The sequence below is a fragment of the Chelonia mydas genome, chromosome 18 (assembly GCF_015237465.2).
Source record: "Chelonia mydas isolate rCheMyd1 chromosome 18, rCheMyd1.pri.v2, whole genome shotgun sequence".
Lineage (NCBI taxonomy): Eukaryota > Metazoa > Chordata > Testudines > Cheloniidae > Chelonia > Chelonia mydas.
In genome coordinates this window covers 18,578,064-18,593,944 of record NC_051258.2, presented here as the reverse complement: position 1 = coordinate 18,593,944, position 15,881 = coordinate 18,578,064, and the positions used below count along the sequence as shown (strand labels likewise).

Here is a 15,881-nt window from a genome sequence, read left to right as displayed (position 1 = left end):
AGCAGTGGCACATCCCTTCTCTGGCTCCTATGTGTAGGGGCAGTCAGGGGGCTCTGCACGCTGCCCCCACCCCAAGCGCTACCCCCACAGCTCCCATTGGCCGAGAACCACAGCCAATGGGAGCTGCAGGGGCGGCACCTGCAGACAGGGCAGCGTGCAGATCCGCCTGGCTACGCCTCTGTGTAGGAGCCAGAGAGGGGACATATTGCTGTTTCTGGGAGCTGCTTGAGGTAAGCACCATTCGGGGACTGCCCACCTGCCTCCTCCCATGCCCCAACCCCCTGCCCCAACCCTGATCCCCCTCATGCCCTCCGAACCCCTCAGTCCCAGCCCAGAGCACCCTCCTGCACCCCCAAACCGTCATCCCCAGCCCCACCCCAGAGCCCACACCCCCAGCTAGAGCCCTCATGCCCTCCCGCACCCCAACCCCCAATTTCGTAAGCATTCATGGCCCGCCATACAATTTCCGTACCCAGATGTGTCCCTCGGGCCAAAAGATTTGCCCACCCCTGTGTTAAGTGAATCCAATTTCCCATAAGAATTAATGTAAATGGGGGGGTTAGGTTCCAGGGAAATTTTTTTCGCCAGACAAAAGACTATATTTTATATATATATACACATATACACACACACACGCACACACACACACAGTATAAGTTTTAAACAATTTAATACCGTACACAGTAATGATGATTGTGAAGCTTGGTTGAGGGGGTGAAGTCAGAGAGTGGAAGACCATGGGATATTTCCCAGGGAATGCCTTACTGATGAACTAGCAATCAGCTGAGCCCGCAAGGATTAACACATTGGTGTTAATGTAGCCTCACCCTTCTGCACTCTATAGAACACAAGGGTCTCTTCCCTACCTTTAAGACTGCTCATAACGCAGCCTTCCCCTCCTTGCCTGCTCCTGTGTCTTACTGCATCGCCCCCAGCATCCCCAGGCCTCCCACAATGGCAGCCTCCATCACCCAATCATCTGCCTCTCCCACAAGCACCTTGGCTCTTTCTTCCACGGCTCCTGTACGCCTGGTTCATCGCTCCAGACTCATCGAAAAGGCCACAGCACTCTCCTTCAAATCCCTCCGCAAGACCCACTTCTACCATGCCACAGAATAATAATCATGCTGCTTTTCTCTGTGGTAACGCCCCTCATCCAAGCACTGCAGTGCTTAAATACATTAATGAATGAAGCTTCACAACCCGTTATCCCCACTGACAGGAAGGTTGCTCTAGGGTGAATGTGACTTCACGGTCTTCTTCTTTCATCCGCATCACAAATCCATACCTAGATTGTCCAGCCATCTGACTGCTGCTTTATCAAGGGTAGCAAGATGGTGCAGTCCCCCCTCCAAACTTCACTATTAAAAAGGTTTAGCTTTATTTCCCAGGTAAGAACCATGCTTTGTACCTGGGATTTTATCTTACCCTCAGAGAAGGTATATTAAGAGCTAATATTTATAGCAATACAACATCGCTATTGCCCTGTTATAAAACTAAAGCTATGTATAAAATCCATGTTGATTATATGCTTTGTGTTCCCCTGGTCCAATATGGAAGAGCAAGTGGTTCAGTAAACATTCCTGAATACCTGGTTAAGTATTTGTGGTGTGTGAGTGGGAACTCTCAAACATTTTAATGAATAAAGGGAAGCTTAAGAGTAGTTACTGAATGAAACCAAGAGCCCAGAGTCTGCTGACATTACACCAAGCAATGTGTCAGTGAGGAAGGCTTCAGAATAACAGGAGATAGCCAGAGAGACTGAAGTTACATTGATGATGATCACTAGAATCCAGTGAAGAGGGATTTTCAGAAGCATCCAGTCACTAAACTCTGATCGATTTTCTGTCCTTGATCATTCAGCTTCTTCTAGAGTAGTCCTGAGCCTTCAGAAGAAACCAGTGCTGGTGGCCATTTCCCTAGATCTGTAGTAGGGACTCCTCTCTGTGTTCCTCCTCTATCACTTGCAGCGCTGACGAATGGCTTTTTCTCTTCCCTCTTTGAAAAATCTGCTCTTGCCTGTGTTTGTTCAGGTGCTGTGAAGGGCGGATGTGCTAGAGTTTTTAGTAGTTTCCTGAACAGGAAGGTTTGTATCACTCCCTTTCTTTCTAGTCCGTATCAAATTTTCCACAACCTCTTCTCTTGGCTCATCCTTTAAAATATGACCAAGTAAAACAAAGAGATGATGAACATTCAGTTACTATCAATCAAATGGCCGGTACATTTTCCTAGCACCTGCTAGAGTTCTCTTAGAATTTGTTTTCTTATTCATTATGATGAAGTATTATAATACTTATTAGTGTAGTTCCCCAGTTAGAACAAAAGTGTAAGTTATACTGTCTGGCATGATTTTTTCCTATAAATAGTGTCCAATATTTCCTGGACGTATCTTAGACTCTGTAATTAGCTAATTTCGCATCATCTTAAACTGTGTAATGCCATACAGATATCAATAAACCAGGCATAAAACAGCAACTGTTCTAGACAGGCCCATTTCCAAACCAAATATGTTGAAAGAGACACAAGGTGGGTGAAGTAATATCATTTCTTGAACCACCTTCTGTTGAGAAAAGAGACAAACTTTCGAGCTTCCCAGAGCTCTCCTTCAGGTCTGGGAAAGGTAACCAGAGTATAACAGCTAAATACAAGGTGGGATTAGGATACGAAGGGTGGATTGTTAAGCAGAAGAGGTTCATGCGTGTTGCAAGAAACCACTTATAATGAAGTGGGCATTTATCACCTCTGCAAGTCATAGGACAAAGCAAGGTTAGTAGGTTGCATCCGATGAAGTGAGCTGTAGCTCACGAAAGCTCATGCTCAAATAAATTGGTTAGTCTCTAAGGTGCCACAAGTACTCCTTTTCTTTTTGCAAATACAGACTAACATGGCTGTTACTCTGAAACCTAGGTTACAAATTGTTGTAATGACCCGTAAAACCAGTGTCACTGTTGTGAGCTGTAGCTCACGAAAGCTTATGCTCAAATAAATTGGTTAGTCTCTAAGGTGCCACAAGTCCTCCTTTTCTTTTTGCGAATACAGACTAGCCCGGCTGCTACTCTGAAAACTGTTGAGACCGTGATTTTTAGTGTCTAGCAGAGTTATGAATTTAAGCTCGTTTTTGAAAGGTGTTGTGAAGGTTTCCTTTGAGGATGAGGAATGATAAGTCAGATAGGGAGTGACTGCTTTGTGAAAAGTGTTCACTCATGGGTGACAGGGTGTTTTTGTCTTTTATCATTTTTCCAGTGTGAGTTCCTTCAAGAATGTAGTGATTGTCTGGTATCACCAGAATCTCTTCCACCAATAAAAGAAAGATTTTACCTCACCCACCTTGTCTGTCTCATATATGTTTAAGCAGCTTGGCTCCAGGTTACATGCCTGGGAGATTAAAGGGCCAAAAGACAAAAGAAAAAAGTCCATTTTAACTTCAGATTTTAAAGATTCTTTTGCTTTTAAGTGTTCAATCACTCAGGGTGGAATTAAGAGTCAATCAAGCCATTTGTTACTAAGGTTCATCACATTTTTTGGATTATAGATGTCAGTTTACTGCCGATCTTGATCCTCTGGCACGTTTAATGCTGAATAATAATATTTTGCACTCCTATGGTACCTTCCAATCAGGGATCTCAAAGCACTTTACAAACATCATGGAGCAAATCATGGTCTATGCACAGCCCAATTAATTGGGTCTGCTGCTTCAGGGCCTTGCACAGCCACAGAGTATGCATGTGTAAGTGTGGGGGGTAGGGGGTAGTCAAGTCCCATGGTACCCCCTAAGGTAGGTATTTTTCCCATTTTACAGATGCAGAAAGTGAGGCGCATTGACCCAGACCCTCCAAGATATTTAGGCTCCTAACTTCCATTGAAATCAGGAGCCTGAATACCTTTAAAATCAATGGACATTAAATACCTTAGAGGATCTGGACCATAATGTTTAAAAGACTTGCTCCCAAGTCCCATAGTGACTCAGTGACAGAGTTGGGAATAGAACCAAGGTCTCCTGATTTCAGAGCCCTTGGTACTAATCTCACTTCACCAGTGGGGACTTCAGAGTTTACGCAAACACACACTCGTTATCAGAGACTCCTGTGGCAGGCAGACATAGCCATGGCGGAGACACTCATACCATCCAGCAAACCCCTGCTCCAGTTGCTTGTGCATAGTAAATAAAAGACCAGACAACTCACCCCTATGGCCTGTGCAGCTGCAAAGAAAAAGAAACAACCTCATCAGAAAACGGTCTGGTGCATTTTGTATTAACATGTTTCTGTATTAATGTCCCAGGGCCAAGTCCTGCCCTTAGATGCATGCACAGCTCTCTGCGATTCAATGGGGCCATGTGTGTGCACATCCGCGGAAAGTGGCCCCACTCTGCTCTAACTGCGCTTTGCACTACACTTAGCAGCATCTTGAGGAATCACCCTGCTGGGAGAGGAAGGTGGTTACGTGACAATGCTAATCCAATGTGATTTTGGGCTCTAACAGTGCTTTGCATTGATACAGCACCTAGCCTCTAAGGATCTCAAAGAGTTTTGCAAACAGCAAGCCACATAACCCTATAAGTTGGGCATTATGCCAAACAGCTACACTATGGCACAGAGAAATTGAGCGATTTCCCAAATTCACACCTCTGGTCATTGGCAGAGCTGAGATTATTATCCAGAAGTCCTGATTCCCAGTCCCCAGCTATAACCAGTAAACAACATTCTCTCTTGGACCTGAGAACATGTTCTTCTCTTGGTAGATGGGGAAAACCTGAGATGCTTATTTCTGAAGGAGTAACAGGTTATGAATAGAGCCCAAACTCCCGTTCCATTTACATCCCTGCTCCACCAGTGAATGAAAAGGGAACTTTGTAAGCACAGATCAGATACAAGCGGGAAAGATCATCAGGAGGGGAGAACTGGTCCAGGTTGCTTGGAGAATGTGAACAGCTGGTATTTCTAGCCACTGCAGAACCTGGCCTGGGAAAAAGGCTGGTTTTGGCCACGAGCTGGGGAGGGAGAGGATCTTCCCGAGCTGGGCAGGGGGCATGTCCACTGCAGCTGGGGCGATAGCACAGCACCCTGGCCTGGGACCAGCCAGTTCACACCGTAAAGTAGGTCACATTTAGGGTCAGCGGGTCTTAAAGGCAACCCTTTAAAGAAGAGAGATTTAGACTCTCACAGGAATTCTCAGTTTGAAGAGGCAATTCCAGTTACAGGTTGGCATGTTCCAGGGTGAAACAAAGACCAATGTGGGAAATATGAACTCTGCCAGTCTGACCCCTTTAGAGACCCTTTGACGGGTTTCACAGGTCCCAGGCTTTTCTTACTTACGTGGTGACCCACATTTCCTCTTCTTCCTCCGCCATAAAATGAACACTGTTCCAGCAAATACAGGTAAAACTGCCAGGACAATTATCAATGCTATCGCTGTGACAGAAAGGCTTCTTTGTACACAAACTGCATCAGAAGTGGCTGTCCCGGCCTTTACTTCTGTCATCCCTTCCTCTTCACACCTAAGATGAAGGAAGACATGTTATTAAACTTGTCAGCATATCTACAGCCTTCCCACTGTCTCGGGGCACCCGTCATTCCATCAGATGGATTCCTAAATATTTTCTATCAAAAATGATAAGACCGCATCCAGATTCTGGGCCTGATACTGCAGTCTGCAGACAGGTCAAACTCCCACTCATTTCAAGGCTGTAGGATTGGGCCCTTTGAGCGACAGACGCCTGCACATTGAATAATAATGAATGAAAGGACAGAACGCAGCGTGTAATGTCAGTGCAAGAGAAAAGGCCATGTGTCGTCAGAGTCACCTACTTGGTCCATGGCTGACAGGTGCGTGACATGTTGGTTGCTGAGAAGGTTCCATCAAGGCAAACCTCACATACATTGTCACTGGATTCTGTGCCTATAAAAGAGGACAACATAACTGGATACTTTCCTGAATGTGGGGCCTAAAGGAGCTTTGATTTCAGAAAGGTCTCCATCCGCATCTCCCCACTGTCACCACCCCCACCATGTTGCAGAGCCACCTAGGTCAGTTCAGGAGTTAGCACTTTAAGAATAGATCTGCGCTGGCGTTTTATTCCTGCTCTGTACTTAAATCTGTCAGTACTCACAGAGCACAGGTATATGGGGAAAAATGCACCTCCTGCTGCCCCACATACCTGGGCCATTACAAGGGCCAACATCCCAAAGGAATAGTAAGACTCAAAATAATGGTGGCACAAAAGCTGCAACAGAACACAGCAGTGAAGGGGTTAAATGCCCAAAGGACACCGGATGAAGATAAGGCAGCTGGAATTAGAAATTATTTAAGACTTATCCTGCCGTGCTACCAGTTTATGCTGGGATGTGGTCAGTGCTCACAGGCTAAGCAGGTGCTGGCTGGGAGACATGGGTGAAATCCTGGGGCATTGTCCCAACCCATTGTCTTCAGAGGGGCCAGGATTACTCCCCAGAATGTGTCCGGAAGTGATGCTGCCACCTACTGCTTCTACCCTAGGTGCCCAAACACTATGGTGATGGGTCATGCAAGGAGATAGACTGGTGCAAGGAGAAGCTGTGCTTCTGCTGGTTTTCATATCAGATGTAAACCTGAGGTCCCTGTGCCTTGGAAATCCCATGTACACATCTCCTAACCAAATTCCTCTCTGAGGAATTATATTCCACTTACCTACATTCCTCTTGTAATTAACTGAAAATAATAGTCTTCACTTTCTGACCTAACCTGATGCAAGGCTATGAACTCTTAAATAGCTGTCTGCTTCCACCCCCCGATGAAACGATCCCCAAATATAGCCTGGAGATCATTTTATTACCTTTGGAAAGAGCTTGGAAATGTAAATATAACAACTATCATAGGACACTGTCATGTACATGAAGTTTTATTCTGAAGCCTCCAATTCCATATGGCCCGGGTAGGGGGAATAGGGGTGGAGGGCACTCAGGTTTTGGGACTTGGACTTGCAGACCTATGTACATATTAGGTCGACTTACAGCCATCGCAGTAATGGCCTCGGTGGTGCATTTCCACACTACCCTCCTTGGGCCAGTGGTGCATGTCCTAACCAGGAGAGCTTCCACCGACCGAAGAGGGGCAGTGTTGGGAGCTGAGAGCCCGGTCTCTTGGCTCTGCTGGCAGCTCCCTGCCAGGAGCCTGGCTGCCCCACAGGCTCCTGGACTGCTGGCAGGCTGCCTCCCCCCATCCCCTGTTGACACCGACAAAATTAGGTCCCTTCCTAGCATGTCATTGTAAGGCACCTCTTTGCCTTTTCCTGCACTTCTCTGCAACGTCCCTTTCTGTCGCAGTGTAGAAATGCTATTGAACAACCTGGGTGACATGTAAATGGAACAACAACACACACTCTGCTTTTCGACAGCAGCTCCCATCCCAGTATCTCCAGGTGCCGAGCTCTCAGGGCGTTAAGCTCACATCACCCTACACAGTATCCACCTTCAGAAACACACGCCTGGCTGGACAGTCATGGTTCTTTGCTCTAATAACTGATGAGCTTCAGATACTTTTGGTCAGTCAGGTACTCACATGTGCCCTTGATCAGAAACCCTAAGAATGGACCGTGGACTGGGTCCACACCCTCTTTCTCTGTAAAGGGACTTATGTGTCTACAGCAGCGGTGTACTCCAGTGTAATTCACGGGGATTCTGCACCAGTGGAAAATGTGTTGCTGAACAAGTCTGTTTCACCATAGGAGCTCCAAAGGGGGCATTGTTTGAAGAAAAGGGTGTGTTTAGCACACTTGTCTTACTAACAGAATTCTCTGCCCAAAAGCGTGCTTGAGGGAGCTCTGTTTCTGGTGTGCAAATTGAAGCTGAACTCACACTGCGCTCTGCTGTTGCGTAGATGGGCTGCCAACATGTGTGAGTACAAACCCACGGCCTCATGCAAATTGCTGCCTGCAAGAGCATCATGCGAGTGTCCAACGACACCCAGAGGAGTCACAGCTCGTCACAGCCTGTGACACTTAACCTTGCCCCTGTATTTTTTATGCATGTTTAGGAGGGGGATGGCAGCTTTGTGTCTGGTCTGGAAGGCGACCAGAGCCCAGCTCTAGGGCAGGACCCCGGGCAGGGAATAGCAATTCCAGAGTGAAGGACCCCCAGCAGCTTTCTCCCTCCCACCCCCTGCCTCCCACGTATATTGAGGGAGCTCCATCTCGAGCGCCTCTGCTGAGCTCAGTTGTGGCAGTGTGTGCCGGGGACAAAGGCAATCAGGACCCGAACCACTTCTGTCTCTACAGGTCAAACCCAATTCCTACATGATACCAACAGGCAACTCCACTCCATCAGCAGGCTGCTGCATTCTGCAGGGTCCGAAGGGTGGCCCCAGGCAGAGCACAGTTCAGCAGAGACTCCTGCCTTAGGGAGAAGAGGTCAGAAGCGTCTGGCCAGGCACAGATGGAAAGAAGTGCTGTTCACCACAGCTGTTACCTGGGCATCCAGGTCAGCACGTGCTCTGACACCACCCTGGAGCTGTGCAACGCTGTTACAAATGGCAGTCACGCTCCCTCAAAGAGGGGGCCCATCTACAGCTCAGCCACTCTTCCGGCTGCTTCCCCAGCTCACCAGCATCACCTCAGTCTCACCTGGATCAAGTCTCAACCAGTTTGCCCTGCTCCAGATTCGTTCTGTGACTGCAGGGTTTCACCTTGGTATTATAGAAGTTATGTTGCCTTACCAGGTTTTTTCACCATAGAGCCAGGCACGCAGATGGTGGAGGGTCTACACATTTCACAGTCCCCGTCTGCAAAGTGCCTGCAGAAATCCCCCGGGGCGCAGCCGCACATGGTGTTCTTCGTATATGTGCATTTTTCTTTTATTATCAGTCTGGCTCCTAAAGGAAAGTTACATGCATCACAAATACATTTACATGGGAACTAAACAGAGCAGATACAAAAACTAATGTGTATCCCCAGTCCTTGCTGATCCATGGTACAGGGCACAGGAGCTAGAGGGGTTTGTTATGATGACTCCACTTAACAAGTGTTGCCATGTAAACAGAACCATCTGGAGCCTGATTCTCTGCTGCCCTGCACCTTGTGTTGTATTTACATCTGTGCAAAGGCTGCATGCAAAATGCTACCAAATCAGCGTTCTCTACACAGCTGCAGTTGAGATCATGCTTTGCACCCACTCTGCATTCATCTGCACGGATGTGAATAATGACAAAGGTGGTGGAGAATGAGGCTCCCAGTAGCCACAGATAAAGGACCACAACCTCCAATCCAGCTGGTCACTGGAGGAGCACTCCACTGTAGTGGGATTTTGGAGTGGCCATAACACCTGCTACACAACCTCTCCTCCTGGCTGCCCAGCTGATCCCCTTGTGCTGGGACGGCCTTTGGGGCCATAGGCAGCTGATGTAAACTAGAGCAGCCTGCAGGCTGTTCTAATTCATGCTTGGGACCAGACCCTAATGCCCCCACGAACAGAGGAGCGCAATGGTTGCTTACTGTCACTCATGTCACTCCCGCCTCCTGAGGTAGGTGCGTGTTCCTCAGCCACTGCTCAGGATCTGGGCCCTGAAAGGGAAGGTTATAACCTTCCCTGAGTACAGTCCAGATCCTGAGGGTGCAGTGCTGCTGCTCTAGGATAAAGGATACCATCTGAAATGTTTGATTACAATTATTGTTTCTTGTGTTTGTTCTTCTTCTGCTAAATCTAGAGATCCACTTTCCTCCTGAGAAAAATCTCCCGGGATGATTCCACAGACCTTAATCAGTGGAAGATGTGCGACTAAAGCCCATGCACTGTGCCAGAAATCTCCACTTCCGTGATTTGCCCAAGACTGCAAGGAACTCAGTAAGAAAACTGTGAGCGGAACCCAGGTCTCTTGACTTCCAGTCCTGGACCCTAACAACTAGGCTGCTTTTGTATGTGTGGGCCGGGGGGACAGCTCAGAAAAATTAAAATTAATTAAATTAAAAATTAAAAATAATTAAAATCCACCCACACACAGAGCAGCTTCCTTACCTGCATCGCACAGTTTACATCTCATGCATTCCGTTAGGCCATTGGGATGCTCTGTATATGTGTCGTCCACACAAGGCATGCAAGTTGTGCTGCTACTTTCTCTACAATGTCTGACCACCCTAGTCCCTAAAGCAAACAAAACAATCAGCTCCTGTGTAAACCAGGCTAATATATTTAATGCATTCATACAGAGATTGCAAAAGCAGGTCATTATGCAGGATAAATGCACACACTATCTGTGTGGATTTTACATGTTGCACACACCACCACTGGAAATAAAAGGTAAACGTCTCAGAACTAGACTGCCAGACCCAAAATCCTCTATTTCTGCACAACACAGCAACAGCGTAGACAGAAACAATCTCATAACTCACACCCCTCCCTTATCAGCAGTATCCCTAGTACAGTCGTGCTTAGACTCTGTGTACTGGACACGGGACCGTTGACAGATGCGTGTGTCCCCACTGTGCCCAGTCAGGATCTTGGCCCTTTAAAAGATGCAGTTCTGAGTACTGTAGTTCCTCCTAGGGGATGGAGAATCCCCAGGTGAAGCAAGTGACTGGAGGGATCATATGACCAGAAAGGGCCAGGGACTAAGAAGTCAGGTGGCTGCCTGTGGCCAGTCCTCTAGTACTATGAGGGGTAGATTGAGAGGTGAGGGGCTGGGGCAGTGCTGGTGTCCACAGCAGCCTGCTGGACAGCTGCCTGTCCCAGGGCTGTGGCTGGGCTGTGACTGGCAGAGGTCCCTGTGCAGAGGAAAGATCAGTAGGATCCTGATACAAGGGGACTGTGAGGGGCTGGGGAAGGGCTGGGGGACCCTGGATGCAGGGCAAAGGGTGAATACAGTGAATCCTAATGGGGACAGTGTATTGACTGTGTTACAGTCAATCAGGGCAGAGATCTGGGCCATGGGCCGTCAGGCCTAGAGATGGAAACAAGAGTTCAGGCGACCGGTCAGAGCTGGGTCCAGGGGGGCAGGGTCCAGGAACAAGCCAATGGTCAGTCCTGGAGTGACAGAAGCCGAGTGCAAGAGCCGGAGGGTAAAGTAGGGTTGGAGTCAGAAGGCGCAGCCAAGGGTCAGAAGCCAAAGGGTTAACCAGAGACACAGTCAGGAGGCGTAACCAAGGGTCGGGGGTGGGGGTCCGAAGCCAGGACAGGGCTGGGGTAAGGACGGAAGCTGGCTGGAGCAGGGCTAGGACAGAGCAGGAGCAAGGACTAGACACAGGAGCAGGGCAAGCCCAGCTGCAGGCAGGATACACATTGAGCAGCCGCTGCTCTGCTCTGGGTGCCAGGCTGCTAAGCAGGACTCAGAACTGCTGATCCACCAGCCACTCGGGTGCTGTGACTGCCCCGCGACGCAACTCGGCTTACTGGCTCCCCAGCAGTGAAGTCAGTCAAGGGAGCAGGCCAGCAGCTGGTCCTACCTGACCTGGCCTCTGACAGGCCTCAACAGGTGAGGAAGAGAGATGTTACGGAGAAAGTGACTTGCCCAAAGTATCACAGTACGTCTCCTTCTGGATCTCCTGTGTCCCAGGCCACAAGAACCATCCTCTCTATGTCCTGCACTGACAGGTGAGTAACAAGCAATGTAGATGTTTACATGGAGAGATCCGTGTCCTCACCACCAGTCAGATTCACAGTAATAGAGGCGACCAATGTCTCCAGAGGAGGTCAGGCAAATAGACTCTCTTGGGAAGGGTCATGACTTTTAAAGAATGAATTATATATACCTACCAGCACTGCACAAGGGACAGCATTCGCCATTTATTTCATATTCGCCTGGGTAGCAATTTACAGCTTCGGAATGCGGTAGTTGTGTTATCAAGAAAATGACAAAAATCTTTAGGGAAAAAGAGAAGAAAGAGTTTCTGATTTGCATCATGGAGGCTCAAAAGCAGACAGGGAGGGGCTGGTAGCACTGTGGCACTAATTAGCCTCCCTGAGCCTGCGGTTCACCCACCGCCCATGGTTTTGCTCCTTGCTGCTCACTATTTTCCAAAAATGGAACACAGACAACATGTGGATTGAAACAGGCACCATCACCAGCAAAACTGCCCAGTGTCGCTTCAGACCTGTGCATGCGATTTGTGACACATATTCCTGACTTCTGAGACGTACGTCCTGCTGTACACACAGTAACAGGAGGTGTCACTGTGTCACCCCTATTTAGTATTGGGGGGAAAATCTGTGTTTAATGTTATCAAAACAAAGGGCGCTTACCACTTCAAAGGTCTTGCCAAACAGGGAGAGAGTGATGGACAAGTCGCAAATTCTGCAGCAAGGATGTTTTTATACATGGTGCGTTTTGCTGAGTGCTCAGAATACAGTTGAACTTAGCACGAGCTTCAGTTTACACTGTAACACCCAAAATGGAAGGACTAAAATACGATTGGCCATGGAAAGCCCCAAACTGAGACCCATCAGCACAACTTCCGCGTGGGCCAAGCGTTATTCCCTGTGCTGGCCTGTCCCTCACATCCACACAACCACGGAAACCATGGGAGGAAACGGCAGATACAAAACAACAAAACTATGGGGCTGGAGCAGCAGCAAAGTCAATGCAACGCACCACAATGAGCAACTGTCCATTTAGAATCCTCAAACATTTCCCCTTTCAAATGGCAACTTTGGGGGTCGGATTATTTGTTTTTCTAAAATCAGTGTCCGTTAAAAAAAACTTCTGCCAACCTACACAATGAAAAGTCAATCCACTTAGACCCGCCCAGCTCCAGGCTGAGTATCAGCTGATGAGAACAAACCAAAATCTCCCAGCGGTGTTTTTTTCCTACTAAATGAAGGCAGAAAAGTTATACTGTATTTTCAATAGTCATTTTGGTTGTTCTTGGCTGTTTCCACCAGATGGAGCCCAACAGCTTCTAAAATGCAGAGAGATTTTCTCGACCAAGGAATAAACAACCCCAAACTCCCACGGGCCAAGGGTGTGTAGTTTGCGTTAGCAAAAAAAAGGGTAAATGTAAAAAATTCACATTCCTGGGATCTCATTATTAGTCACAGTAGACATAGGCACCCCCAAACCTCCCACAGTCTCTCTGCTGGGTTTGCTGGGCAGGTTCAATCTCATTAGCTCCATTTTATTTCAGGAGCTTTTGTGATCCACTTACCCAGAGCATGGTCCTGAGAACAGACCGCAGAGTGTGTGGGCTTCTGCCCCCCCCGCAGGGCATGGAGTCTCTGACCTCTACAGCTCAGCGCTGCCTCCAGGTCCTCATAATTGGCAACAAGCTGCAGGCCTCAGTGAGCCTGGCGCCACCGCCCTGTCCTGGGGTGTCCGTCCCCTGGAGCCTTTGCCCCCTTCTCCGGGGAACTTCCTGGGCCCGCTCGCAGGACACAAAGTCCAAAGTTCTGGGCTGGTTCCGGTTCTAATCCGGGCCCAGCAGCAGCAGCCAAGAGACCAGCTCCGACCCAGCCCAACTCAAAAGTGAAAGTGCAATTAGACAAGCAGGCGGGGACTATCCCAATGGGCTGGGCTTTAGGCTTATACTATGTTGTTATACAGAAAGAGATACTTAAAGTCAACCCACCAAGGGCACCAATTCGGGGGGCAGGGGAGGGCCGGAGCCCCCCCAGTTTCATACAGGAGGTGTGCAAGCTCCCAGGTGGAGCTCTTCACTACAGTATGGGGTTACTGTGAGGTTGTGCACAGGAGAGGTGCCCCTGGGGCAGGGAGTCAGGATTTTGTTTAGGAACAGAGGCTGGGTGATTAAGATAAGAAAGGGCTGGGGATTAAGGGTCTGGAAGTTTAGCCTGTAAAAGAGAAATACCTCTGTGGAGGGGGGAGAGGGAGGAGGGGTTGTGTTCGAGAGAACAGGGGAGTTAGAAAAAATACAGCAAAGCACTGAGACAAGGTTACATGCAGAAAAGGGGGAGATTTGGGGATGTAGATGAACTGACGGGGTCAGACCCAGAGCGGGGCTAGCCATGTATAGAGAGGCTCCCACTCTGTCTGTGGTATTTATGTGGCCTCATCACCATGGTATCTGAGGCTGCACATCACAACGTCTAATCTATTTCTCCTCCCAGCCCCTCGGTGAGGTAGAGCAATGCTGTTATCCCCATTGTACAGGTGGGGCACTGAGGCACACACAGCCTTTTAAAGGCCAGATTTTCAAAGGTTTTTAGGCACCTAGTGAGATTTTCAAATGCACTTAGAAAGTTAGGTGCTTTGCAAACCCCATTAGATGCCAAGCTGTATCTTTGGGTGCCTAAAACCGCTGTCCTTACAGCACTGGCCAGGGGTTAGAGAGGAAGTCCCTGGAGGGAGTAGAACCCAGGTGTTTCAGGGCTAGCTCCCTATCCAGCGACTCTGATAGATGGGAGCAAAACCAAGGCGGCCAGTTCTCTGAGACTCCTGCAAATGGTCCCAGGATCGATGTCATGGTTGACAGCATGAAAAGCAGCACAGAGGTTAGGAAGGATGGAGAATGAGAGTCAGATGAGAGGAGATCACTTAACATCGAAGGGGAGGCCGGTTCTGCCACATGCTGGGTTGTAGAGCAATGGCTGCTGTGCAATTTTACATTTTAACTGAAAACCATTTTGTTCAGTCATTTTTTGTTCTGAGTTTGAGAAAAGAAAGGAATGAGAAAGTATGAGTATCAGGTATGTTTTTATGCCACAAATTCTTAGGATTTCAGCTGTGCTCAGGCCAATTCCAGAACAAAGAACAGAAACAGCATCCACTGAGTCCATAAAGTCGATGATTATTATCATGATTTGCATTATTCACTGGGCACCATCTGTGTACTGAGCACTGTTCAGAATACTCCAGAAAATCCAGTCCCTGAGCCAATATGACTGCAATAGAAGTTTTAGTTGATTAAGGACTAGAAGATTTGACCCTCCAACTTTCTTTCTAAAGGAAGAGCACCTCTGCCTGTTGTCACATGGAGGTAAAAACTACCGGTGCCATGGCTACGTTGGGATTTTACACCCAGATAATTGTCTGCATATAAAAACACACCTGTTTTTCTCCAGCAAAAACACAACCTAGTACCCCAACAATCGGCTGGCTACTTTGCCTCGCAACAAGTCTCATCTAGCCAATCGAAAAATCACATTCTGTTCAACCCCTTCTGCCAATTACAGCGACAGAGGAAGAGGGGTCTGTCACCTGGCAAGACAGTCACCCAATCACAAAAATACACCAATGGGAAAAATCAGGCTGTGCCCGCCCACATTGGAATCCTGCCTAGCAACTCCCCAGTTTAAAAAAAAAAAAAAAGGATTTAGCCCACCAGGAAAGGAAGTCAGGTGATTGACAGACCAATATTAACCCCTTGTGGAGGGCAGGTTTCATGCCTTTTCCTTGACTCTGGGATCAGATGCAGACCCAGAGACTCACTGAGTGATAGTGGATGAGTCAGGGGGGGCTCAGGCCCTGGGAAGGGGTTTAGCCCTCCCCCTTCCACACGCACACACGTGGTGCATGGGCGAGAATCAACAGCTGGACAGGTTTCAGAGTAGCAGCCGTGTTAGTCTGTATTCACAAAAAGAAATGGAGGACTTGTGGCACCTTAGAGACTAACCAATTATTTGAGCATAAGCTTTCGTGAGCTACAGCTCACTTCATCGGATGCATTCAGTGGAAAATACAGAGAACATGAAACAGTGGGTATTACCATATACACTGTAACCAGAGTGATCACTTAAGGTGAGCTATTACCCGCAGGAGAGCGGGGGCGAGGGGGGGGGGGGAAAGGAGGGAACCTTTTGTAGTGATAATCAAGGTGGGCCATTTCCAGCAGTTCACAAGAACTTCTGAGGAACAGTGGGGTTGGGGGGGAATAAACATGGGGAAATAGTTTTACTTTGTGTAATGACCCATCCACTCCCAGTCTCTATTCAAGCCTAAGTTAATTGTATCCAGTTTGCAAATTC

At 48.1% G+C, this 15,881-nt stretch overlaps 1 protein-coding gene across 3 annotated transcripts; it reads right to left on the bottom strand.

Annotated features, from left to right (window-relative positions):
- Positions 1–653: 653 nt before the first annotated feature.
- On the bottom strand, positions 654–15,508 carry LOC102948300 (tumor necrosis factor receptor superfamily member 14). 3 transcript variants are annotated; one of them, XM_007070229.4, is made up of 8 exons: positions 13,106–15,504; positions 11,718–11,823; positions 9,984–10,109; positions 8,689–8,844; positions 5,808–5,898; positions 5,316–5,497; positions 4,185–4,201; positions 654–2,152 (listed from the first exon to the last, which is right to left on the bottom strand). In XM_007070229.4, the coding sequence occupies exons 1-8, from the start codon at positions 13,166–13,168 to the stop codon at positions 2,030–2,032; spliced, it is 864 nt and encodes a 287-aa protein (XP_007070291.3). In that variant the 5' UTR covers positions 13,169–15,504; the 3' UTR covers positions 654–2,029. The 3 variants fall into 3 exon arrangements, with proteins under 3 accessions (XP_007070291.3, XP_037737302.1, XP_037737303.1); XM_037881374.2 differs by lacking the exons at positions 654–2,152; positions 4,185–4,201 and adding an exon at positions 4,211–4,422 and having other exon boundaries at positions 13,106–15,508; XM_037881375.2 differs by lacking the exons at positions 654–2,152; positions 4,185–4,201 and adding an exon at positions 4,211–4,419 and having other exon boundaries at positions 13,106–15,508.
- Positions 15,509–15,881: the final 373 nt, after the last annotated feature.

Excerpts from the sequence above, each read along its gene's own strand:
- LOC102948300 (XM_007070229.4), bottom strand. The coding sequence starts at position 13,168 with ATGCCCTGCGGGGGGGGCAGAAGCCCACACACTCTGCGGTCTGTTCTC. Across the intron at positions 10,110-11,717 it reads CTGTCCCTTGTGCAGTGCTG|GGACTAGGGTGGTCAGACAT; the intron begins GTAGGTATATAT and ends TGTTTGCTTTAG. Across the intron at positions 8,845-9,983 it reads ATGTAAACTGTGCGATGCAG|GAGCCAGACTGATAATAAAA; the intron begins GTAAGGAAGCTG and ends ACTTTCCTTTAG.